Genomic DNA, 25,450 nt, shown 5'->3' with positions numbered 1-25,450 from the left:
AAGGGTAGAGAGAAGTAGCAGCAGGTCCATGATGAGACATTACCCAAAAGGTACATTTAATTCTACTCTGCTTTCTCTGATAAAATCCAGAAAATACTTAACAGAAATCACTTAATGTGATTGAATTCTTGCATTCCACTAAATTCTTAAAATCAAGCTGCCTAGTTTGGGGACCATTGTTTGTATTGATATAGGTGCTACATTAGGATTCATGAATAAGGATATGGTACCCTTGTTAGTTGCCTGTTGTCCTTAGGAATGAGGTTTGGAATTCAGGGTTATAGCATAAATGTCAGAAAACTGAGTCTAAAAAGAAACACATAATAAAAGATGGAAAAAAAATGCAGAAACTCAGGGATACCTCATGCAAATCCATTATGTTTTTAATCAGTATGGAAGTGTGACTGAAAAGGAATTCTTAGTGAGAATTTCAGTTCTTCTCCCAACTCCCTCTGTTTTTTACATTTCTTTTTTTCCCTGGATGGCACTACTTGGCTTTAAAAATCTCAAAATCATCCTTGCCAACTGCTTTCTGGAAACGGCACACAACCTTAAAAATGTGTGGAATGTGAAGCACTGCCTGCCTGCTAAGACACTAGCCAACTTAGCRTTTACAGGAGTCGGAAGATTGGCCTTTTCCAGGCTGGAAGAGCCTAACGAGCTACTTGATTGAATGGGGATCTTTGTGTCTTGGCCCAACTGTTTGTTGCAGAGCGGTGGGGGCTGTGGCTTTGGTCTGGTGCCTAAATCCACAAGGCCTGGACAAAGACACATGCCTAGTGTGATGCTGGGTTTATTTATACATAAATGGCTCTGTGCTGCAGCTGTGAGGTGTACAAAGCCATAATTCAAACTTCTTATTATGGCACCTCGTGTCAAATTACATATCTGCTCCTACTCTCTAAGTCCATTAGTTGCCATCTAAAAAAACTAGGTGCTATACACTGGAATATATTAATATATTACAACTTAGAAAACAACCCTCTGGAAAAGGATGATGATGGTTAATGGAATAGTTTGAGTGAATCCAAATACAATAGCTTCCTCAGCCATGATATAAGCCAGGCAAAGCTTTGAGCTTTAAATACTACTTCTTCAATGAACAAAAATTCAGATAATTTAAGAGCATCTTAAATGGCAAATTTAACTCATGACATAACCCTGGGCAAATCACTTAATCTGTGTTATCGTTTCCTGAACTGGAAGTAGCACTTGCTGTCCTCAGTCGGATATGTCAGGGCTCTCGAGCTATTTGAGGACTTTACAGAAAGTGGTGATGTGGCAAACGGGACTTTCTCTTTTGTAATATACCTCTTAAATAATACACAGTTAAATAAGACACTTGCAGTATCATAACAGAGGTRCATAAAGCACAGAAAATTATTCCCATTCAAAATAGCAATTCCTGGGTATTTTAATTTGTATTTAAATATTAATAACACTTCCTAAATTTACAAAAGTTGATTGAGATTTCCTTTTTCTTCTGGTAAATACTTTATAATTAGTGCTGGATTTATTGAATTATTCATTTCTAGGCATTTCCAGTTTGCACAGCAAGTTCTTATTTTTTTTTATTGTGAAAGTAAAAATAATGTCTTATGATGAACACTTAATCATTGTATTGACACCTAGATGTGTTATAAATATCGATGCATCAAGCCATCCTTGCTGCAATGCTTTGCTACCTCTGTATATTTCTTTCACAGACAAATAAGGGGACAACTGTTTATGGTTTTTTAGTGACATCTGACTTTCTCACAGGAAGCCTGGTGCCGGCTTGTCTGTTGGTGAGAGCCACATTCATGACTCAAAGCCAAGCTGCAAAGGGAACATTACTGTTACAAACCATAAAGGAATGAGCATGATCAGGAATAGGAATTCCAAATTAACAGCAGCAAGTGTTGATATATTGAATGCGAGTAAAACTCTAAACCAGCCATCTGGTCAAAGCAGGGCGCTGTCATTTCCTGATGAGCTCTAATTTATAGGAAATCACCTGGCCTTGGGGCCAGATTCTGCAAGCATGTTCATACATTTCAGCTATGTCAGTAGTTGCCCAAGCCAACGTGTTGCTTGACTCACAGGAAAGCAGAAAAGGTCTGAAGTCCACACAAAAAGAATATAATTTGTGTTAAATTCTCTGAAATCATGAACTGGTAATGAATGGTGTTTTAGAGCTTTTTTTCATCGTGATGAAAATGAAGACATAGGACACAGTTGTAATTCATACAAGAAACGTAAATGTCCTTAGAAATTTATAGAGGTTATTCCTAAAACTCTTGTATGATGAAGTTCAGGGAGTTGCATTAGGAATTCTTCAGTAGCATAAAAACATATTATTTTTTTAAATGAAGCTTTTCATGTAGAAGTCGTTGTTTCCTGAGGTTTATTTGAAGCTAAGTGGGGTGTTTTTCTACACCTAAGATTTCCAAGCATCAGGTAGTATGAATTGTTAGAACATCAAATGCACCAGTACCAAAGCAGGATTGTCTTGATGTAGACAGAATCATCAAAATGAAAGTCTTCTGATCTTCAAAGCTGTTTTCTCTAGCCCTTTACTTTATTTTGCTAACTGCACGTAGTAGATTTTAAAAAAAAATCAGTGCTTAAATAATCATTATCAGATRTTAAAAGGAAGAAAAGCACATCACTTAAGTGGACAAATATACTTTGACAGTGTAACACATTGAATACATCCATGTGTTACACCAGTTTATTTCATGGTACTATATCACCGTCAACAAATGCTATGATACCTGCTTTGATCTGAATTGTAGCACATCAGATGAGTACTTAACAAGCATCTGACCAGAAATCCCTTAAAGCCCGTGTCACGTGTGTGTGCATAACAACATACTGTGTGGTTTTACTCTACAGTAACAATCTGAATCACATTGAGATGCGCGGACTCCTAAAATAGATTAAGGTATATTACCATTTCCTTTACAAACAGCCTTCCTTTAAAACCTTTGGTAAGGAGTGGCATTCCTGGTAAACATTACTTCTAACAACTTTATGTGGCTCTACTTAGTGACAGTCAACTGTAATTGAAATCCAAATATGTTTGCATTCTAATATTTACTGTCTACATCCAGATATCAGAAAATAGCGGTTTTTTTKGCAGATGGGACAGGAAAACCACACATCTAGATATCACAGCCTTCAAATCTGGAATAGAATCATTCTTAGTGTGAGCTGGTCTGAAGACAAAAAAACTTGGGGAAGTTCAAGTCAGTAAGATCTAAAAGGAGGCTTTCATGATGTGTACAACATAAACGTGGCTCAGTTGCAATATCTGCTAACTGCTCACCTGGCTTCTTCCTCTTGTTCCTTCTCATAAACTCATTAGATTCACTGAAGTGCCCTTCTGCATGAGCTTGAATGTGCACTCAACGGGGTTCTAATTTTTTCTCAGCTGTTTAGTTTTGACCATCATGACTAAGTTTCCTTAGTCATACTCAAAGGAATGCATCAAATGTTTAAGTCTCAGAATCGCAGAAACATAGAGATGGTAACATACTCAACAGAAGTTAGAAAATGATATGTAGTATATTACTTAACATTGTAAAACRTGATCATCTTTATTTCCAAAGCTTAGATTGATATAATAGTTCATGGCACAGAGAAAACAGCACAAATCTAAAATGACTTGTTTATTACTCACTGGCAATGTGAATTAAGTCCATTTCATACCAAGTAGGCGAGTGCCTTAGTTTAGACAACGTGAGACATTTGACACTGCCTTTTCCTTGAACTCTGCACACTTTGAAAACTAAAAAGACATACTTTGTTAATGTGATCTGATCTAGTGTTGTATAGTGATCAAGCAAGTTTACTTTGCACTTAGAAAATGAGTCTGTTATAAAGGAAAGTGTATATTAATTCAAAAGCTTCTATGCATCAGAAGTAACTGGTTAGTGACCCATCAAAAGTGGGCATATTCCAAGCACCCTTTAATTTAGGATGTGTACTTCAATCTCTGTTCCTCACCGCACCAAGAGACGGTAAGTTCTTAGTGTAAGTGAGCTGAGCAAGTTTTCAGTTGGTAGGTCAGTTCCAGCTGGGTCTACCACACCTTGGCACATAGGTATAAAGGCAAAAATAGCAGTGTTGATAGTGGAAAGGCTTAGGTTTGTTTGGCCTAATTTGCTTATGAAAAACARAGATAATTCAGTCTCCAAAGCTCATTCCTTGTCAGCAAGAAGTTTCATATTTTGCTAAACTAAACATTAGGTAGAGGAACATGCCAAAGCATTTTGGAACACTGAAGGATACAGTAGTATCTCAGTGAGCTTAAGAGAGAAGAATCTGGATATGCTTTTTTATTTTTTTTTCTTTTTCAGAATGAATAAAATGCACTGTAAGATAACTACCTTTGCGTGCAGTGTTTAAAATCAAGCTAGCATATGTTACCTGTAAATCACACTTTGGATGAATCCCTCTTCTGCATTTTTTTCTTTTTCCTACTGCATAATTTTCACTTCCTCTAATCTATGCCTTGTTAGTAAAATCCTGTGAGGTGTTCCATGTTCAGTAAGTCTGTAGGAATAGTCGTTTASAGAGTTTTGTGAGATCCCCATAGATGTGAAGTTCTTCAGCCATCATTTCCATGGATCATCTTCTCACACAGAATACAAGAATAGTCTCTAGTGCTTATAGGATAAGAAGYACTTAAATTTACCAGCATAAAACAGCACGGTCACTTGTTTCAACTATTTCTAGGGCCTGTCAAAACAAATAGAAAGATATTATCTTTTGTGGTTCATGGAGTTAGCCAAATGTTAATTATGATCTTTCTTCCCCCTCCCTGTCCTTTTTTGTTRCCTCTTTCTCCTTTCCCAGTTACTGTAAGTATAACTTGTTTCTTGCCTAGTGGTAAATGTAGTTAGTGATTTTTTTTCTCTAAGCCTGCAACAGCACTTAGTCTATTCCAGAACTAGTCAAAGTAAAATGAAGACCACCTGTCAGTGTTAATGTGGTACCCAGCACTTAAAGAACTTCAAGTCCTACGATCCTTTTTAGTGAATTTCCACTTTATGCAGTAACTAACCCCCAAACTTATGCATATTACCTGGGCATGCACCCAGTACCCATGACACTTTAAAGTGCACAAGGGTGTTTCAGAAGATGCATTGCACTAGCAGCTCCTGATGGATCACAGGGCACTGTTTAACAAAAGTGGGTATGTCTCAGTCAAATTGGAAGTATCAGGAATTTGGAGCGGTGACCTTGCCTGGAGAGAAATGCTTGTCTAATTTTAATGGAGACACTCATGGCTATTGAATACCAACAGTTTATAGGCTTGTCTACTACTAAAACTACTACACTGCAAAGACTTGCTTGTGTTCAGCTACACCCAGAAAAGCCTGATTAGTAATTTACTTACGAGTACCTGCCTGACATCTTCCTTACAACAGCAATTATGATTCCTGCAAGGATTCCAACCGCTACAATGATTCCAGTAATGATTCCAGCAAGTGCAATTGTTTCCAGACCACCTGAGAAGGAAATGAACAGTTAGTATTTTGTGCATGGGAACACAGTGGCTCCTGATAGTACAGATGCTTTTCTGTACCTTCAAGGCAGTAGGGAAAACTTTCTATCTTGTGGACTTTCAAGCAGTGTTTCTAATTCAGTATGTTCTTTTTATTCCTAGCCTTTGTGCTAGACTGAAAACTTGATTTTACTGGACATGCCTATACAGTGCACAGAGACTTGCAAAGCCATTCCTCTGTTAAGATTATCTGTATAGGGTGCAGGCCTATAACAGTATATATGCTGCCGTGCTAGAGGGTTCTCCTCAGAGGTACCTGTGGTGACAGATTTTCCTAGGTAAGCCGGTGAGTTGGGGGAGGCAGTTCAGGGAGCGTCGCATGGATATAACTAATGGTGTCTGGAAGTGTTGCCACTTGGCAGCTAAATTCTCTTGCCCTTGTAATTAGTTATTTCATTTAATACCTTTCTCAGTTTCTTCTGGTTCTCTACTTGGTCCACCTGCAAAGCCAGAAACAAAATAATTATTTAGATTTTTTTTTCATATCCAAGTTCAGACTGTTATATCCTCTGAGAGCTTTTAATTACACCCCAGTGGTAGAGGATCATAGGTTCTTTCTCTGATAATGAGCAAATGAAAAATTCCACATGAATTCCACATGAAAAATTCCCCGTGAAAGAGCTCTGAAATAATAAAGATTAAGATAAGAGTGACGGAACCTACTACTACCTACTAGTGAATTTTCACTCTGATCACATAAAAATCAATAAGAATATACCTGGTATAGTCTTAAATTAGAAATCAGGTTTCAATTGCTTGAGAAATATTACAGTAATAAAAGCTTTGCTGTATTTTCAGTGTATCTGGTAAACTGTTATTTGTCTCAATCAGGGGCAAATTTGTAGCTGAATTTCCAGTAAAGATGAAACAGGGTCCCTGTTACTTCATTAGCAGTACCTCATTCTAAATGTTTTGCATATCCTATATGAGAAGTCTGAAAATTGTACTTCTAGAATTCAAACCTGGTAATCATAACTTCTCTTTAACAGCAAGCAAAGATAAGACACCTCCACTCTTGGCAGGCAAGCAAGCTGGCAAAGGAGACACAAACACATGCATTTTTAAATGAATTTGAAGGTTATAATATTGCTATAGAGCATGGAAAGAAGCTGGCCAAATAAAGAGGTGTTTGTGCATAACTTGTTTAGAGCTAATTGGTTTGAACTGCTTGAGGAGAAGAAATAAATACACATACTGCAGAATTTCAGAGAAATATCTACCCCCATATTTGATTTTTCCAGTTTTGAAGGAAAGGCTGCATGCCTAAAGCAGCTGGCGTGAAGGTTGGCACTTGCCTTGCCTAATTCCAAGTCACTAATGAAGTCTAATCAGTATATTGACAGATCTCCCAGCTGCACAGGACTTCTCAGTGTGGCTTGTGATCAGAGTTTTAAGTTTGTTCTTGAGGCAAATGTGCTGAGGATCCATTGGCATCTGACCTTCTCGGATAATTCTAGGTGCTGATAGTATCATGACAAGAGAAATAACTTATGGTAYATTAGAAAAGAAAAAGATTTTACCTTCATTTTCAGTGGTAACTTCATAATCAGCAGTGATATCACTGTCTTCACTAGCAACATCTCCACTTTTTGTGGTCATCAGTTCTGCAAACTCCAGGAGGTTTGTTACACTGTGTATTTTGGTGGGCAGCTAAAATGATTAGAGAAAATGAGGAATTAGGGAAAAAATACTGAAAAATCAGTATTTTCAAAATAAGCATTTGAAGTTCTTGGGTTTGCCAGCTTCCAAGTGAATGGATTTTTACCCTCTCATTTTCTAGCGGCTTGTGCTGAATGATCAGAGGAAAAAAAAAAGTCAGTGAGCTGCTTTGTCTTCCTTGGTAGAAGTTTAGAACTCAGATTGGTCCTTTATAATTCAYTGCTAAAATCACGGGGACAATGTAAGACCCAAGATAATATCAGGAATGTAATTTCGGGGTAATGTAAAGGAACCTTGATTTAGAATGATACTCACCAGAGTTGGTGATTCTTCAAACTCTGTGTCATTTCTGTCTCGGAAATCAATGGTTGCACTTTCTTCTCCTTCAAGAACTGAGCTTGCTGAAATAAAAAAAAATTGTAAGTTAGAATTTTATTTGATAATTCAATATACAGGCTGCTTTGATTGAAGTATGTTAAATATGAGCTATCTATTTAGTGATCAATCTGTCCACTTAGGTGTACAAAATTCTTTGGATTTGGATTAACTTCGTGGTTTTTTGTTTTTTGTTTTTTTTTTTTTTTAATATCATTGTTCGGTATTTCAAACATGATATGGGGTATATGGGATATAGCTAAAGTTTGGAAAATATTCACGGAAATCTAAAGTTTTTTTATTTGTTCCTTTGTTTTCCTTCTAATGCCAGAAATCTAATTTCACATACTTCCGATTTTAAATAACCATGCAGTGTCTCCGTTTCCCATTTTTAGGTTTATATGCGTCATCCCTACTCCTTGGCGCAATAAACACTTTTTTGCTGGTCTGCAAAATCCTTTGGTTTTCTTCACAAGGATGCCCAAATTTCATCAACAGGGAAAATGAGATGCAAAGAGGTAGTTAACTCCAGTTTCATAAACAGGCATGATTATAAAGCTAGGTGAGGCCGCTGCTTACTCTGCAGCCTGGGCTGCAAGTCCWGCTAATTCTAGATACTGGTGTTTAAGTGCTAAGCGTAGGCACAGACCTGAACAAMAACCTAATGCATAAACTCTAACACTCCTGGAAAGTTCTTATCTGGAGTCAAACTTAGTACCCGACTTTTGCTTATTTCAGTAATCTGAGCAAAAGTTTGTTCAAACTCTTCTTGAAATCCAACATTTCGGTTTGGTCCCTAGCACAGTGCTGAGTTACTGGGTTACCCCTCTCTAACGACACACGGCCGAGATCTTTCCTTTCTGCAAGAAACCAAACACCAGTAATCTAAACTTAGATTTCTGACTCCGTGTTTATTCCGGTAATGAGAATTTTATAAATAGGATTTTATATTTATATGCATTTATTTATAAGGCTCGGTATAGATACACTCTATTTAAGAGCAAAAAGAAGGGTGTGGAAGTTGCAATTTAGGTACTAACAGATGAAGAAAGTGTATTCATGTTATGCCAACATGACGACTAATATAGGTTGGAATACAGCTTCCCACCTTGGAATCCCAAGGGCTGCAAAGTCAGGGACAAAATCTTTGGCTTTGGTTTCTAAAGTAATGCCTTTAAACTGTAGTATTTTGATTTTGGTATGTGTATGTTAATTGTAAAGAGAATTGCATCAGSTCAACATGAATTTTAAGGATCAGTTAAGCTTGACAATGCCTGTTAAAACGGAAAATAATTTTTTGTTCACTAACAGAACCAGCACAGATGGAGAAAACTAATTATCAGAGGAAAAAGACAAATGTTCATATACTGAACTTCACAACTAACAACTCGTTCAAGGGATCATTCCTCTTGTTGGCATGGCTRTAGCTTTCAGCCCTAAAGAATTACTGATACTGAAGGTGTAAAAGGAAACGGTGTCGCAGAACAAAGGTGTAGAGAATTTAACATTTTCTGTTTGTGGTTATACATGGTTGCAGATGTGAATTAATCGTTGTATTTCTGTCTGCCAAAATTCCAGCTGGGTCCATTTCAGTTCAAAGTCCCCAGCTGCTATCAGGCTGCAGCTTCTCACACCAGGAGAAAATTGAGATCTTTAAAAGTTTAATATTGCTTTGAAAGCATGGAGCGGTTAAACATCCCATGACCCGCGTGGGGAAAGATGATTTCACTACTCGTTGTTATTCATAGAGTGACAGTTTACTAAAAAAAATCTCTCTTTGGGTTGCTTTCAAAGCACAGTGGTTGTGTTGGGCAAGGCAATGAGTTGTAAAACTTGGTCATTAGCATTTCTTTCAGGTACCTCCAAAAACAACAAAGATGCTTTTGAAAATGAAAAATATTAGAGGATCCTCTTTCTGTCTCAGCAGTCTGGATAATCCCAGGCATCAGTGGGTTTAGGAATCCTTGCATCCGTGTTTCAGCTCATCTTTGAAACAGGAAGCCTTCCAAATGGAATGAGTTTCAGCCTCTCAGATGAGGAGAAGATTGCTAACCTTGTCTAGATACAGAATTGAGCGCGACTGGTGACTTAGGAGGTATCACTCTTTGCTTTGATGTGAYATTAGATTTAACTGATCAGGGTTTTTTACAAATTCTGTTTCTTGAACTATTACAGAGCAAGTGGCAGTGCTTGGAGGACTCTGCATGTAYGTGTGTCTGCTAGCCGTGCCCTTCTGGCCATATTTTATTTAGGTTTTATGTTTCAATAGAAGTCCCTTTCTGAGGAAGCATGCTTAATTTTTTGAGCTTAACTTGGGTGTGAGCAAAGTGAGTCTTGCACTTGGTCTCTGCAATTCCTCTTAACTCCTAAAAATGCTTATCATAATTAAAGATGAGTCCCTTTTCTTATAGATTGCTTCTTCAATACAGACAAGTCCAGGCACTAAAATATGAATAAAACTACAAAATTTATCAGGCTATTTTTTTTAAATTTGATTTTAAGGAAGAACTGGATTGTTACTGACATTCTGGATTTTGAGCCTTTGGACTGTTGCATTTTCACTCTCTTAAAAGCCCAGTAATAGTTTCTTAAAACAAGGACTGAAATTCTCTTTTGTACCCATGACTCCAGCAAAATTCTTGATGCTTGCAGTATCCTGAGAGCTTGCTGGGATTTGGCCTGTTTGAGGCCACAGTATTGGAATTTCTAGTTTTTATATTTTCATTGGTTCTTTTGGGAGTTGGGGTAGCATGTTGTGGCCTGATTCTGGGATATTTAGCGTCTAGATTGTAACGTCCACAAGAAAATCACAGAATCACAGAATCCTTAAGGTTGGAAGGGACCTGTAGAGATCATCTAGTCGCACCCCCTGCACGAGAACGTACATATCTGTCTAATCTAAGGTTGTCTAATCAAGGCTGTCTAGTCTATGTACCTGTTGCCTGTTCCATATGTGAAAATTGGCATTCTTTGCCTTGTATAGTGAAGGCAGCTGAATGACAAAATACCCTGAACTTSAGAAGCATCTAGCAGTTGAAAACAAGGTTGTGGTACCCAAGGAGAGATTGAGTTAGGCCCTACTCAGAGCCTGCCGGAGCTGGTTCAGCTGCTGCGTAGCTCACGATGACAACGTTGTGCTGAATTGTCAGAAATATTTCCTGTGGTCGCCACACCCTGCTACAGATGGTTTCTGTTGCTGCGCCTCGTTTAGCCAGGGGAATAAAGCCAGAGTTTAAATCCAGAGTGCTGAGTGGCAAAGAACCGTACGTCTGTTTCTAAAATAATTGCATGTCTTTTGAATATTTCAACGTTACATTTAATAATGCCCAGCCGTCGGATACCCACACAAAACCAAAACATTTTGACTGGGATAGACAGAGAAAAAATTGCAGTTTAAGAGCTTGCTATACACTCATGATCAGTAGGAAAAAGAATGAAACAAGGCTGAAGAAAAAAAAAAAAGTAATAGTTTACTAAGCTTTTTCTATTATACAAGATAAAATCGGCCACAGAAACATGATTATTAAGGAAAGGCTAACTCCTCCGTTATAAGATATTACTTGTAGAATTTCTTGTAGAACTAGGGATAAATCCTCAGGTTTTTGCTTTTAATAATGTTACCATATTACAGCTGAGATTTCTTGTCCAAGTGCACTGACTTCAGAGTTATAYCATGCATCTTGCTGAAAAAATATCCTCAGCGAAGGATTTTGCTCCCCTTATTAGCACTATCTCCTCCCTGAGCAGGACAGGTTTGAGTGGGGCAACAAGACTGGAGATAATGTGGCCAAGGAACAAGTCCCTTGCATCCCTGTTAGCACCCAAACCAGCAGCACTCAGTGCTTTGTGTTTATCCCGGCACGGCTGGGAAGGAAGGAGTGCTGGAGCTGAAGACACTTCCCACGAGCTCAGCTTCGCAGAGGGAAAAGCACGAAACAATCCGTGTACAAATACAGGGATATGTGAATACAGATGAAAGGGATTAAGAAATGACCTCTGGTCGTTGTAATGAAAAGCTCTGCCCTGAACCACTTCCTTCCCAAACCTTGGAGGCTGCACACAGATGCCCTGGACAGCTGTCAGCTTGCAGAGGTTCCTTCCTGTGGTGCCTTATCCTCCTTGCTTACTGTCCCCTCCTCTGTGCCCGGGAACTGTTTGCGTGATCTTTTCCAGCTCATTTGCTTGAACACTGCCTATGGAAACGAGTTCAGCTTTGATTTTGTTCACACAATCCTTTTTCACTGTTTGCTATGTACTGCCACATAGCAGGCACACATTCAAATACTTTCAGTCTGACATATTAGCTGATAACATACTGGCTAATATTTGGAGGTATTTCAGAGTTGTGAAAATATCTAAATATGAATTCAGAATGAAGTGGGTCCCCTTTAGGGATTTAGCAGTAGCTCATGTACTATTCAGGTCCTCCTAAGAGTACACATTGGTCTAAAATAGTACACACAGCTGAACTGTGCCTTTGTAAAGGATTTTTCTAATATAATTTATGCCAATGTTTTGCTAGTTGTAATCAACAAAGATGGAAACATGAAGCAACCATAAAGCAAAATGAGAATGTGCAGTGCCACAGCTTCTACTTCCTTTGGGAGTCTTTGGCCAGGCATCTGAGACATGGAGTTGGAAATCAAAAGTAAGTTTTTTTTCCTTATTTTTCCTCGTTTGTTTGTCTGTAGCGCTTCCCAGCATTCCTGTACTCCGGCCTACATCTTGTTATGAAATAGCGCGCACTGAGCTGTGTGCTCATGGCTGTGAGCTTTGCTGCAGCGTTAATTTAAGCTGTGGTTGTGGTGGGCGCACGCGGAGCTGCRCAGACCTGTTCCGAGGCTGCCTGTTGGCAGCGAGGGGCTGGGATGTTCCTGTCCGGTAACCTCCCCCTCAGCCACGTCCAGACCGAAAGCAAACAGTCAGTGAGGCCGGCACGCACGAGACCCTCCGGTGCTGCGCGTGGCCACCAGYGTCTGCGCTGGGATACACAGGTTTGCAAGGCTTGCTTCAGCAGCACAATACACACCCTCCTGTTGGAGCTCAACAGCTTGCAAGCTGTCAACTGTGCTTTGGTTTTTATCAATTTTTGATCATCTACCTTTTGGGGAGATGATCTCTCTACTTTTTATCTACGTATCTTTGCAGTGTATTTCCAAGAGCTGGATCTTCTGGAGCTAATGCATGGGCTCAGTGGAAATGGATTCACAGAAGTTGAGAATGTGGCCTCACCGCTGGTAGCTTACACCATGCAAGGTGAGCTATTAAAAGGCACAGCTGTGAGTTTTAAAACTTTGAAGATTTATTTCACTTCTAAAGTTACATAGATTCATGCTTGCATTTAACTCACAGGTTTTAAGTGAACGGGCAGACCTCTCTCCATTTGCACTTAAGAGGAGAAAACAAACTGCATGTATATAATTAATATATTCCTGTATTGTTTTGAGACTTTGCATCTGCTTAAGAGTGAGCACATGGACAGCTAATGCAGCTCTGACATGTGATAACTCATTAACAATCACATTAATTTTTGTTCATGATATGTGACAGCTACTGGAGTAATCCTCCTGGAACGACGGCCCTTATCAAAACCTGTTCTTTTAGACTGAGTCTTGACCAGAAACTGGAGTGCTCAAATGCAACACAAGGGCAGCTGCAGATTTATTTCTGGCATGATCAGAAAGAGGTGTCAGAATTTGGGAGACCTTTTCTCAAAACCATGCAGGCCAGACTGTGTATCCCAGAAGTTCAGGCGTCTGTAGATCCCCAATGCACCTGATACTGCGCAGGAGAAGCTGCCTCGTCTCTCTGGCCRGTGCAATTAGTGCATGCCAGCGGTGCCGTTGCTTATTCTGGGTCTGTTCTAACTCATAATTGTAGAGGGTTAGAAGCAAACAGCAGAGTGCGACACGTGGTATATAAATATATCCCCAAGTTTCCAGGATATACAGAGWCTGCTTTTCTGGGGTATCCATAGGAAATTAACCCAATGTCTGGGATGAATAATAAAGTAAAAATTTTATTTTATTATTTATCATAAATAATAAAACTTACATAATAGGATAAGAATAAAACTCAGCTAAAGAGACACAGGCAGCTGGAGTGCCTTAAGTATTGTAAGGCAAGTTCTGGATCAGTCCTTGGAAGTCAATGCAAGCTACAGGAGCCATAAAACCAAGTTAAAATCGTGCAGGCACCAAGTATTATAACACTTCTTTGGCTAACAAGGTTTCAACTGGAAAATAGTACYGAGGGTAAACATCAGAGTACGACCGAGGGTAAACATCGGAGTAGCACTGAGGGTAGACATTGAAGTACCACCGAGGGTAAACATCGGAGTAGCACCGAGGGTAAACATCGGGAGTAGGATGGCTGCAAGCCTTTTCCAAATAGGAGCAGTGCCTCAGTGTATCCTTGTGGGACTACATGTCAATTGTTGTTTTGTCCTTTTCCCTCCCTCCTCTTGTGCCCGTTCAGAAGTTAGATATTGTTTACTATCCTCTATGGGAGGACAAGCCCTAAATGTGTCTTTCAAATCAAGTATTGAATAGTACTGATATGAAGAGAAGATCTGGTTTAGAATAGTGTATGGATCTGGAACCGTGGGATGCCGGGTTGATTATTTCATTTATTACTCCGAAGTCCTGTGTTTTTCCTTGGTTTTTTTTTTTGGTTTTTTTTTYCCCCCCCTTATGCCTCTCCGTTTGGGCCAGATGTTGCAGTTTTCCAGCAAAGTAAAACATATTCCTGGATAGAGCAGTTTTCTGTTATTCAAAACAGATTCTCTTGTCTGCTGTGAGGGTCAGGAGCGTGTGAAGTACGGAATGGAGCRGCCACAGAACTGCTTGGCCTGGTGTCCCCAAGTGCAATGTCCAGTTCTGGGCTCCTCAGGACAAGAGGGATGTGGAGCTGCTGGAGAGAGTCCAGCGCAGGGCTACCAGGATGATCAGAGGCCTGGAGCATCTGCCCTGTGAGCAAAGGCTGGGAGAGCTGGGCCTGTTCAGCCTGGAGAAGAGGAGGCTGAGGGGGGACCTGATCAGTGTSTAYARATACCTCAAGGGAGGCAGTGAGGAGGAGGGGGCGGCCTCTTTTCAGTGGTGGCCAGTGACAGGACTAGAGGAAACGGCCACAAGCTGAGGCACCAAAAGTTCCTCAGGAACTTAAGGAAACATTTCTAGACAGTGAGGGCGACAGAGCCCYGGMACAGGCTGCCCRGAGAGSTTGYGGAGTCTCCTTCTTTGGAGATCTTTAAAACCCGCTTGGACGCAGCCCTGTGCCAACTGCTTTGGGTGACCCTGCGTGAGCAGGAGGGTTGGACTAGATGACCTCTGAGGTCCCTTCCAACCTTAAGCATTCTGTGATTCTATGATATCGTCACATATGGAGTACCAAAAATTTTGGTTAAAGTCTCAAGCCAATGTGTAAAGTCTCAAGCCAACTCACCTGTAGAGTGAATTGGCACCTCTGCTATTTCTAACAGTGATACTGATTATCACTTAACTAATCTTTCAGTTCGGGTTTGAAAATTCAAATCAATCATGAGATTTTTTTTTGKTTTGGAGAACTAATGGATTGAGTTTCGAGGTGTTTTTCCAGAAAACTATTACTTGCAACATGGAACACCAATTTTCTGTAGCAACAGTTGCTGTGTCGCACTGTTGCAGGAATATGGAGTCCTTTGCCTGATGCCAATTCACTTGCAAATACATTCAAATATTATGTAGATTGTATTTTATTGTGATGGCCYTGGAATATTACTTTTAATTAACCAGAGTCTTCCTCTTTTTTTTTTTTTTAATACATATTTGGGGTTAATTTCCAATGCATATTTTTAATCTTTTCTTATATTTAAAAGAAATGGTTTGCCAAATAAACTTGTCTTGAGTAGGTGACTAAGATGTTCCAAACCTATGTTAAGTAGTAATTCTTCCTATTTAATAATTTCCCTCATATGTATTGCTTATGACCCACGTCAGTATTAGGAAAACCATGGATAGGGCTTGAGCTCTAGCAGTGCCTCAAAGGACAGAAGCTCTTGAATGGAGAGGCTGCTTGCAAAGATTTTTATGTGACTTGCATAGCAGAGAATTTCACCACCTAAATATCAGTGACAACTAAATTATGGCTTGCAGTCTCCTTTGCATATATTACATAGTGAAACTAAACATATTTCCAAGAACTGCTGAGGTAATTTCTTGCAAACTGCTCCCTTCCCTGCACAGATGCAGAAAGTCTTTTCTCAGTAGAGCATAATTCTACCAGTCTGAAACTTTTTGCTATCTCTCCTCGGATACCACCATAGTAGATGCTCAGTAATAGTTTCTGAATTCAAAAGAAAGTTTATAAATAGCAAAGAGCAATTATTTTGCATATGAGCAAGCACAAAAGCTTTTAATTATGTGGAATCAATGGAAATCATTTTAATCAAAGCTTTTTCTTACCTTCTTCAGCAAGAGCTGTGAAAGGAACGCTCCCCAGCACGAAGATGACGATCTGAATTTTAATAAACATTTTTGCTCTGGTTAGAGATCAGCTTTCCTGTCCTGAGACCAGAAGGATTCAACTTTTTTAGATGCAGAGGAGAGCTGAGTTCACAGCAAGTTGTCACTGCAGAAAATACTTTGGTATTTGAAATACTCCTTTAACGGCAGGAAATTTTTCCCCAGATGATAACTATAGAGCTAAAGAAAAGTAACGGAGCGGAGTCGGGGTTTTTTTCTTTAGCAAAGGGGTGGGAGCTTGTCTAAGGTGGTCTCAAAAAGAAGGGCTGGGCCCGCCCTTCCCACACTGTTTGGTCAGTACTAAAATTATGATCTCAGCCCAGGTTTAAAGTTACAGGAGCTGCTGAGCATTTTAGAAGGCTCTTATTTAGCAAAGGGGGAAGGGGAGTTTTGCCAGAGTGAGATGGACAGGGAGTTCCCTCCCTTCTGCAAATTGTTCTTAAAATTATTTAAAGAGCAACGCTAAAGGCATCTTTTCTTTCCCTGTTATTTGCAGCAGTGAACTGAAAGGGGTTTTTTTTTCTTTTTAAAGAGAGGTCCCATGTTTACCTGAATAAATGTGGTAATAAATGTGCACTTAGGAGCACTGAAATAGCTATAGAGCAGAGCATTAATTCTCTGGTAAATACTGTCTGAATCTTTCTGTGTGTCTCCTAGCTTCAATGTCCTCAGATGACACCATACCTGCGCTCCAGCATCCATCCTGCCCACAGTCTTGCAAGCCAGGATGTCCTAATTTCGCCTTACAGAGACGGAGGATTTTTCCTTGCCATGTGGGACTGTGGAGCACAGTTGTACAATTGTCTGAGCACTAGTAGCTTTTGCTTCTCTCTTTTTCTGGGGCTTCTCAAGCCAGCGTGTATGCAGGGACGGATTAACCCCTTCTACCAATATCTGAAACAAAAAGGTAGCAAAGCTGATGCTGTCAAATAGGTCAGAATGGAGAGGTTGGGGTTAAAGCAGGGCTCTAGGAGCAGTGACTTCTATTAACCCTTTTCTGAATCTGCCCTTGTCTTGGATCTGTTTTGGAGAAGGTAACCTCCACAGAAGGGTGCTGCGGACTTGTAGGAGAAGTGGTCTTTCAAAATATATATCTATAAAGTACATTTTATATATAATATGTATATTTTATATAAGTTTATAAAATACAAACTAGGTTGTCTTGCTCAGAAAGTGTCTCAGCTTTTATTAAGACCCCATGACACTCTGAGATACGAAGCAGCAAATCAAGATAAATATAAGCAGGGATGCCATGATAATAAAGAGTCCATAGGGCTTTGTTTACTATTTAAACTAGTAAGTGCCAAAGTAATTTGTTAGCTATCAACTTGAATGATGGTGCCATAGCTGTGTTCTTTACTGTATCTTGGGTTTTTGGCAGACTAGAATGAAAACATGAAAAGTCACTGTTAATGCAAAGAGGTAGCAGGCATTACTAGCATTAATGCAGATAGACAATAGAAGATTTCTGTTGCTAAATTTCAGTATGCCTTGACTCATCTAACAATCTAGGATTAATTATTCCTGGTTAATGCTGCTTCAAATTTATTTAAGAGAATATTTGCTTATTGGGAAAAGCTATTCTTTGAACCTGAAATTTGCTATGAGGATATGTCAGCTTTAATAAAATGTATTTCCAAATAACAAAACAAAATCATTCTGAACCTTATCAGAAGGGAATGTCTGGATTTCTGTAAGTATTTTTGGAATGAAAAGAGGACATGGTATGCTGTGAAAGACAAACTGAAACAAATGCATGACTGTTCTAAGGTTTAGGTCAACAAATCCTTATGAAGAACAAAGAAACATTCTCCTCCAAGGTGCTGTGAGGACCTGTTGTCTTTATGCTCTTTCTTATATGCAAATTTGTTTTGTAGGCTTATGAATAACTTTGTTAGGGCTCAGGCTATTAGCTGGATTAAGTTCTTCCTTTAAACTGCACCACATTCTAGGTGTAGATCTGAAGCTCTTGAGCTTTCAGGAATTAGAAACATCCAGACACCAGTAGCACTTCCAATACTTTTTATCATTTCTATTGTACTTGCCAATAATGAATAGTTCTTCCTGTTCCAGACTGCTCCTCATGAGAAACTCTTCAGAAAGTTTCATCAAACTTGAAGAGTTTATTAAAGCTAGTTTAGATCATAGTATCCAGGCACCCTCAAGGGGAAGAAATTTGCCTGAAGATGCAAAACAATGAGGTGAAAATGCTAGGAATGGGTCTTACTGTTGTTTTTTGAAGGTGAAATTGTTCTTAAGGACTCGGACCTTTCTTGGATTCTTGAGAATAATTTGGAAATTAGTTATAGGAACTTGTCCTCTACTAAGGACATGTTACTGAATAAGGGATTAAAACAGCAAGACCATGCTGAAGCCCCTCTGATCTGAAAAAAAGAATCCCTTGAAGAGGTCACTGCAACTTTGGGAGGTGCCACAGAAGCAGAGAGCTGGGGCTCCAGGGCCCTCGCGCCCTGTGTGCACGGCACCCGTGCGAGGCTGCCCGGAGGCCTATGGAGGGGGCCGAAGGGCCCCTGTGTGGCCCTCCCAGGGCCTCTGTGTGCACCGGGCTGCAGGGTGGCCATCAGGGTTCGGTGCGGCCTCCTGGCACCGCCAGGCAGCTGTGCAGTAGGGCCAGGGGGCCCTAATGGCCTCCATACAGCCCCCCAAGCGTGTCTGTGTGCGTGGGCGCCCTGCTGGCCTTGGTGCGGCTCCCTGCGGCCTCCTGTGCACAGAGGGCCAGGGAGACTCTGCGGGCCTCCATGCTGCCCCCCGGGACCTCCACGTGCATGGGAGCAGGGGCGGTATGGGCCTCTGAGTGTGTGCACAGTGACAACAGGGTCATACAGGCCTCGGAGCCGCCTCTTGGGGCCTCCTGTGCACACAGGGCCAGGGAGGCTCGGTGGGCCTCCATGCAGCCCCCTGGGGCCTCTGTGTGCACAAGGCCTGGGGGGGACTACAGGGTTTGGTGCAGCCCCCCCCCCCCACCGGGGCCTCTGCGCACAGGAGGCAGGGGAGCCTCAAAGGCCTCGGTGTTGTCCCCCAGGGCATGCAGACAGGGCCAGGTGGGTCCTAAGGGCCTCCATACAGCCTGCACAGGGCATCCGTGTCATGGCAGGAGGGAGGGAGGAAGGGAGGGAGGGAAAATGCCCCATTGGCCTTTGTGCAGCTCCCTGGGGCCTCCTCGTGCACAGGGAGCTCCATGAGCCTCCGTGCAGCCTCCCTGGGCTGCTGTTCTTACAAGGCCAGAGGGGCCCCATGGGCCTCCGTGCAGCCTCGCATGGCCTCTGCGTGCGCAGTGCCTGTTAGGCCCTATGGCCCTCGATGTGCCCCCCCTAAGGGGGCACTCATGGCTGTGGAGGGGGGCCTGCGTGCCTCCATGCGCCCCCCCGTGGCCTCCGTGTGCATGGGGCTGGGGTGGCCATCGAGGCTCAGTGTTGGCCCTTGGGGCATGTGTGTGCACAAGGCCAGGGTGGCCCCACAGGCGGCGGTGCTGCCCCCCAGGGCCTCCATGTGCAGGGAGCCAGGGGGGCTCCACGGGCCTCTGTGCCGCCCCCGCCTCAGGGCGGCTGCAGGTACAGGGCCAGGGAGGCCCTACTGGCCTTGGCACAGCCCCCCACAGCCTCCATGCGCACGGTCCAGGGTGCCCTATAGGCCTCCAAGCACCTCTGTGCACATAGTACTGGGGGGCCCTACGGGCCTTCCTTCAGCCCCCCGGCGGCCGGCAGCACACCACAGCCATTGGTGCGACCTGTTGAAGAACTGCTTGAAAAAGAGCAACTTGGAGAAAAACTAGGGCCTACGAGAAAGCATGGCATTACGGAAGCCTGTTTGGGGTGAGACACAGTGGTCATGTCGAGGAGGGCCTCTGCTCCTCCACGGTTCCCTAGGCAGCACCATCTGCCCTCCTCACAGCTGCGGAGAGGAGGAACAGAGGGTGGAGCAGAGTGAAGCCTCGGCAGCCAAATTCTGTTCTGTTCCCTGTGCCAGGCCACTGATAAACTGCACGGTGGCTGCCCCATGGGAGACATACGATAAGCTATTGGTTTCTGAGTTAGTACTAGTGGCAAATCACTCCTTTTGGATGAACTTTGCTCATTATAAGCTCATTATAAGCTCATTTATGCCACCACGCACCTCCGTCCCCAAGTTACTCGCCTCTGAGGTACCAGTACTCCTCATGGAGCATGCTCGAGCTCTTCAGTTGACTCTATCTTTAAATGAAAGCAGACGTTTTCCACAAATCCATAACAAAACTTAAATCACTGAAGCTCCATGTAAATATAAAAAGAGATATAAAAAGTGAACTAAGGAGGAAAGGTCATTTTCTGTTCGGTTCTTCCCAGCGCTGGCAGCAATATAGAAAGAAATAGCAGGGTACAGTCCATTACCACGTGGCTCCGCGGCTGGTGTCATTGCCATAACTTTGGCTTCTTTGGTAACAGGAGGCCTTACATGGCACCAGGCATGATGGCACCCGCTGGGGTCCATCTTTCTCAAAGGGGGAAGAGAGCACTGGGGCAGGAGCTAGCTGGGCTCATCATGAGGGCTTTAAACTAGATTTGAGGGGGGTATCAATGGCGTGGCAGACGAGATGGTGGCTGATGGCCCATCACACCACCCACAGCAATCTAGTGCTGTGGCCTGTGAAGGGTGCTCTGGGCCTGAAGAGGCCAAAGGGCAAATACAAGGACTTCTGTAGGCGCACACAGTCAGGCTGCAGCTGGCCCGACAAGGAGGAGAGGCACCTTGGGAGCCCCACTCAAATGCCTCTACATAAACGCACGCAGCATGGGGAATAAACAGGAGGAATTGGAGATGCACTTGCGGCTACAGGGCCATGATCTCATTGCAATTACTGAGACATGGTGGGACAGCTCCCATGACTGGAATGTGGCCATGGWRGGCTAYAGGCTTTTCAGGAGGGACAGGGCAGGAAGGCGAGGTGGCGGAGTTGCTCTTTATGTGAGAGAGCAACTGGAATGCATAGAGCTCAGCATAGGAGAGGATGGAAGGCGGGTAGAGAGCCTCTGGGTGAGGATAAAGGGGCAAGCCAACAGGGGTGATGCGGTGGTGGGAGTTTACTACAGGCCTCCTCACCAGGACGAGGAAGTGGATGAAGCCTTTTACAGGCAGCTCAAAGAAGCCTCTGATCACAGGCCCTGGTCCTCCTGGGGGACTTTAACCACCCTGGTATCTGCTGGGAAAACCACACAGCCAGGAACAGACAGTCCCAGAGGTTCCTGCAGAACATGGCAGATAACTTCTTGATGCAGGTGGTTGAGGAGCCAACAAGGGGAGGGGTGCTGCTAGACTTGTTACTAACAAACAGAGATGGTCTAATGGGAAATGTGAGGGTTGGGGGCAGTCTTGGCGGCAGTGACCACGAGATGTTGGAATTCACAATCCTGCATAGAGGAAGCTGGGCGAAAGGTAGGATAGCAACCCTGGACTTCAGGAGAGCCGGATGATGGGCTGAAACCCTTTTCTCCCCTCCCCTCCCAGGATGCTGCCTGAGGAGACTACTGAAGACTGACAGCCCTCTCCCATCTTCAGCAGTGAGTGATGATTGCACATGTGTACATCAGAGCTAGCTACAATTTCCACACTGTAATAAAGAGTTTTCCATACAGACATCCGAAACCTGCTTTGTAAATGTTGCATTTGAATAAATCATGCTATTCACGAACTCTACTCGTTTGGAAGGCGATCGAACCTACAGTTGACAGACTGTTACAGTTACTGTTACAGTTCGTAAATGTGATACTGACAGAGTTGCGCCTATAGCTACCACAGTATTTGATATCTCCTCCCCGCTGCCCGCTTCAAACTGCAACAGGTCCCCGGGGCCTCTGTGCACACAGGGTCGGGGCAGTGGCAGAAATGTCCAGGGGAGAGACAGGAGCTGCCCTTACAGGGTTTTCACTTTGGGAAGCACGCACAGCATTTCAAAGAGCAGATTTGCCCCCAAGAGGGCAGTGTTACCTACAGAAAGGAAAAGAAATAAAATAAGCAATACCTTACACCCCTGTGAAGCTGGCTAGCAGCACCTGCTGCATGGAGCCACAGCAGTCACAGCCTGACACTGCAGTCCTCTCAAACTCCCATCTGCTCGGAGGGGAGTTTGATCGAACTCACCTGAGACATCGTATACTGGTGCCACTTCGACAAGGTCGCATCCCACAATATTCAGGCCTTTGCAGCCGCGAATAATCTCCAGAGCCTAAGAAGGAAAAAGATTTGGGAGTAAAAAACATGTATTCAATGCAGCAAAACACTTCAGGTTCTTCTTTCTTGTTCTACATTTTATGTAACCCGTGTAACCCGTCACTTAAAGCCCTGAGAGACCAAATGGCATGGGTTTAATGTGGATCTCCAGGTAATTCTCTGTTCTCCTCAGCCTGGTGAAGACCCCAGCTGTCGGCCCTCCTTTAGCAGGAACAAGGAGTCATCCTTCCCACCCAAACAGAACCATGGTCCCGCTTACCTGGGTGGGCGTGAGCCCGGCTATCTCGGGTGTCCCAGTCCCTGGGGCATACGCGGGGTCCAGACCATCAATGTCGAAGCTGATGTAAATGGGTTTGTCCCCCATCTGCTCCCTCACCTCCTCCATGAGTGGCACCAGCGACTTGAGCCAACACTCTTCAGCCAGGACGACCCGAAAACCCTACCCAGAGAGGCTGCTGTGGTCAGCGCAGAGCTGAGCAGCAGGACAGCATGCAGGAAAGGGGCATTGCCATTCCCATCGGAGCCAAAGGCTGGACATGGCCTCTCATCTGAGGGTTTCCAGACCCTCAGTGGGGCCAGTTACCTGCTCCCGGCTGTACTGATAGGCGTCAGGGGCATAGGAGGAGCCACGGAGGCCGATCTGCACCACACGCCTGCAGTCCAGCAGTCCTTCGTCCACACAGCGCCGAAAAGGGGTGCCGTGGTAGATGGGCTCGCCCAGCGCCGCAGCACTGGTGTCGGTGTGAGCGTCCACGTGCACCAGCCCCACGGGGCCATGCCTGGCTGAGGCAGTACAGGATGTCACCCCGGTGCTTTCCCCGGGGCAAGATCACAGTCCCACGTCTGGATCCCATTGAGACGGGGGGTGATGGGGCTGAGGGACTTCCAGTTGGCTGTGTATTTTCAGGGCTGACACTTACTTTTTTGCCACAGCCTGCAGGATTGGGTACGTTATGGTGTGATCGCCACCTGCAAGGGACGGGGAAGAGTTGAGACCTGTTGCTCACACAGGCTGATCTTCACGTTAGTTACAGAATCCCAGAACGTTCAAGGTTGGCAGGGACCTCTAGAGATCATCTAGTCCAACCTTCCTGCTCCAGCAGGGACACCCAGAGCCCGGGGCACAGGGTGGCATCCAGGCAGGTTTTGAAGACCTCTGGAGAAGGAGTCTCCACAGCCTCCCTGGGCAGCCTGTTCCAGGGCTCTGGCACCCTCACAGTAAAGAAGTTCCTCCTCACAGGGAGATGGAACTGCCTGTGTTGCAGCTTGCACCTATTGCCCCTGATCCTGTCACTGGTCACCACTGAGAAGAGCTTGGCCCCTTCCTCCCTACGTTCCCCCTTCATGAACTTATACATGTTAATCAGATCCCCTGTCAGCCTTCTCTTTTCCAAAGAAAACAGGCCCAACTCAGTCTCCCCTCATATGAGAGATGTTCCAGTCCCTTAATCATCTTTGTTACTCCACGCTTAATCCTCTCTAGAATCTCCACATCCCTCTTGTACCAGAGAGCCCAGAACTGCACACAATATTCGAGATGTGGCCTCCCCAGAGCTGAGTAGAGGGGCAGGATCCCCTCCCTTGACCTGCTGGCAACATCCTCCTGATGCAGCCAGGATCCCATTGGCCTTCTTGGCCACAAGGGCCCTGCTACCTCATGGTTAACTTGGTGTCAACCAGGACTCCCAGGTCCCTCTCTGCGGAGCTGCTCTCTAGCAGGTCAATCTCTGTTCTGTACTGCTGCCTAAGGTTACTCCTCCCCGGGTGCAGGCCCTGCACCTGTCCTTATTGAACCTCATGAGGTTCCTCACTGCCCAACTCTCCAGCCTGTCCAGGTCTCTCTGGATGGCAGCACAGCCCTCTGCAGTGTTGGCCACTCCCCCCAGCTTGGTATTCCTACCGAGCTTGGTAGTCCTATGCTCACATCCACCCTGCAGAGCCAGCTTCCCTGGCCAGGGCCACATTGCCCAAGCCCTCGGAGAGAAACACATGCCTGGGGTTATGACAGCAAGTAAGGGATCCAAGTTTGAAGGGGCAGCATGGATAGCGCTGACACGGGGGCTTTTACCCAGGGTGAGGGGCACGCAGCCAGAGGCCACTATCTCTGCGTAGTGGCCACGGATGCGCTGGCAGCTGTCGGGCAGGTTGTAGAGGTTCACGTTCACGTCCCCAACATCGGCAACCAGGAGAGAGTCGAACGGGGCAGCCCCGGTGCTTGGGTTGTAGCGTCGCAGCATCGCCGACTCTGCGCGGATGTGACGAGGACCAAACCTGAGGAGAGAGGGAAGACAGAGCTCCCACGTGCCCCTGGGATGGCAGGATGCGGATGGATCTAGGCAACAGAAGGAAGCGCTGGCTCGCTGGCTCTCCTTCCCGGGAAGGTCCTGACCTGGCTCCAGGCCGGTTGGATGTGCCGATGTCCAGAGGGATGCCAATAAATGCCGCATCCAGCCCCTCGGTTGAGGTCTGGACGGGGAGTTTCATCATGGAGCAGATTCCTGAGGGCCGGGCCACAAACTCAGCACTGGGCGGGATGTTGAAGCTGGAGCCTGAGAGACAGCGGCTAAGGGCACTGGGAAGGAGAGCCACAGACTTCAGGTGCTGGCCCCCGCCCAGCCACGGCCGCCAGGTGCTGGCAGAAATCCTGGCTCCCAGGGACACACGGCGAAGAGCCCCCAGCAGCCGCCGCATCCTGCCCAGAGCCTCTCACTGGAGCGGAGCTGGACACTGTGGCTCAGCCTCAGCAGGGTCCAAAGTGCAGCTGGATGGCCAGCCTCCCCTGGCACGGCTTTCACATCCCCCTCTTCCCCATCTGTTCCCGCCACGCCACTTTTTCCCGCCACTTGTTTCCCGAAAAACACTGAAGCTTCACTTCAAAATACCTCTGATGGCCTTTTTGGAGCCAGTTTGGTAATCACTACACCAGGGCAAGAGGGGTGTGCCGACAAAAGGTCAGGTTTTGCCACCTTCAGCATTTTCACAAAGCAAAGTGGCATGGATTTCTAAATTATGTGCTTAAAACATCCAGAATGCTGACAAACCACTAAAATGTCCCAAAAAACCTCGCAAAACAGACAAACACCATCTAAGCTCAAGAAAACTGCAAATAGACCAAAAAAAAAAAAAAAAAAAAAAA

The 25,450-nt window shown here is 44.2% G+C and overlaps 2 protein-coding genes across 3 annotated transcripts; both read right to left on the bottom strand.

The window, feature by feature from the left end:
- Positions 1-3,586: 3,586 nt before the first annotated feature.
- On the bottom strand, positions 3,587-16,434 carry PDPN (podoplanin). Of its 2 annotated transcripts, none has more exons than XM_026053718.1 (6): positions 16,030-16,434; positions 7,529-7,614; positions 7,075-7,204; positions 5,959-5,994; positions 5,387-5,498; positions 3,587-4,725 (listed from the first exon to the last, which is right to left on the bottom strand). In XM_026053718.1, the coding sequence occupies exons 1-6, from the start codon at positions 16,097-16,099 to the stop codon at positions 4,719-4,721; spliced, it is 441 nt and encodes a 146-aa protein (XP_025909503.1). In that variant the 5' UTR covers positions 16,100-16,434; the 3' UTR covers positions 3,587-4,718. The 2 variants fall into 2 exon arrangements, with proteins under 2 accessions (XP_025909503.1, XP_025909504.1); XM_026053719.1 differs by having other exon boundaries at positions 5,393-5,498.
- Positions 16,435-21,677: 5,243 nt separating this feature from the next.
- On the bottom strand, positions 21,678-25,005 carry AGMAT (agmatinase). Its single transcript, XM_026053586.1, has 7 exons — positions 24,704-25,005; positions 24,383-24,585; positions 23,235-23,283; positions 22,898-23,093; positions 22,574-22,753; positions 22,225-22,309; positions 21,678-22,071 (listed from the first exon to the last, which is right to left on the bottom strand). Exons 1-7 carry the CDS (start codon positions 25,003-25,005, stop codon positions 21,998-22,000), a joined length of 1,089 nt encoding a protein of 362 aa, XP_025909371.1. The 3' UTR covers positions 21,678-21,997.
- Between the last annotated feature and the right edge of the window lie 445 nt (positions 25,006-25,450).

This window comes from Nothoprocta perdicaria, unplaced genomic scaffold (assembly GCF_003342845.1).
Source record: "Nothoprocta perdicaria isolate Ctin4 unplaced genomic scaffold, notPer1 scaffold_117, whole genome shotgun sequence".
NCBI lineage: Eukaryota > Metazoa > Chordata > Aves > Tinamiformes > Tinamidae > Nothoprocta > Nothoprocta perdicaria.
This window is presented reverse-complemented; position numbering and strand designations above follow the sequence as displayed.

Bases quoted from the DNA above. Each gene is read 5' to 3' on its own strand.
- AGMAT (XM_026053586.1), bottom strand. From the start codon at position 25,005: ATGCGGCGGCTGCTGGGGGCTCTTCGCCGTGTGTCCCTGGGAGCCAGG. The intron at 23,094-23,234 runs GTAAGTGTCAGC...TGCCTCAGCCAG, and splicing joins CTGCAGGCTGTGGCAAAAAA to GCATGGCCCCGTGGGGCTGG. The intron at 22,310-22,573 runs GTAAGCGGGACC...TTTCCTTCTTAG, and splicing joins CCGGGCTCACGCCCACCCAG to GCTCTGGAGATTATTCGCGG.
- PDPN (XM_026053718.1), bottom strand. From the start codon at position 16,099: ATGTTTATTAAAATTCAGATCGTCATCTTCGTGCTGGGGAGCGTTCCT. The intron at 7,615-16,029 runs GTAAGAAAAAGC...TTTTTATTTCAG, and splicing joins CACAGCTCTTGCTGAAGAAG to CAAGCTCAGTTCTTGAAGGA. The intron at 7,205-7,528 runs GTGAGTATCATT...TAATCATTTTAG, and splicing joins TTGAAGAATCACCAACTCTG to CTGCCCACCAAAATACACAG.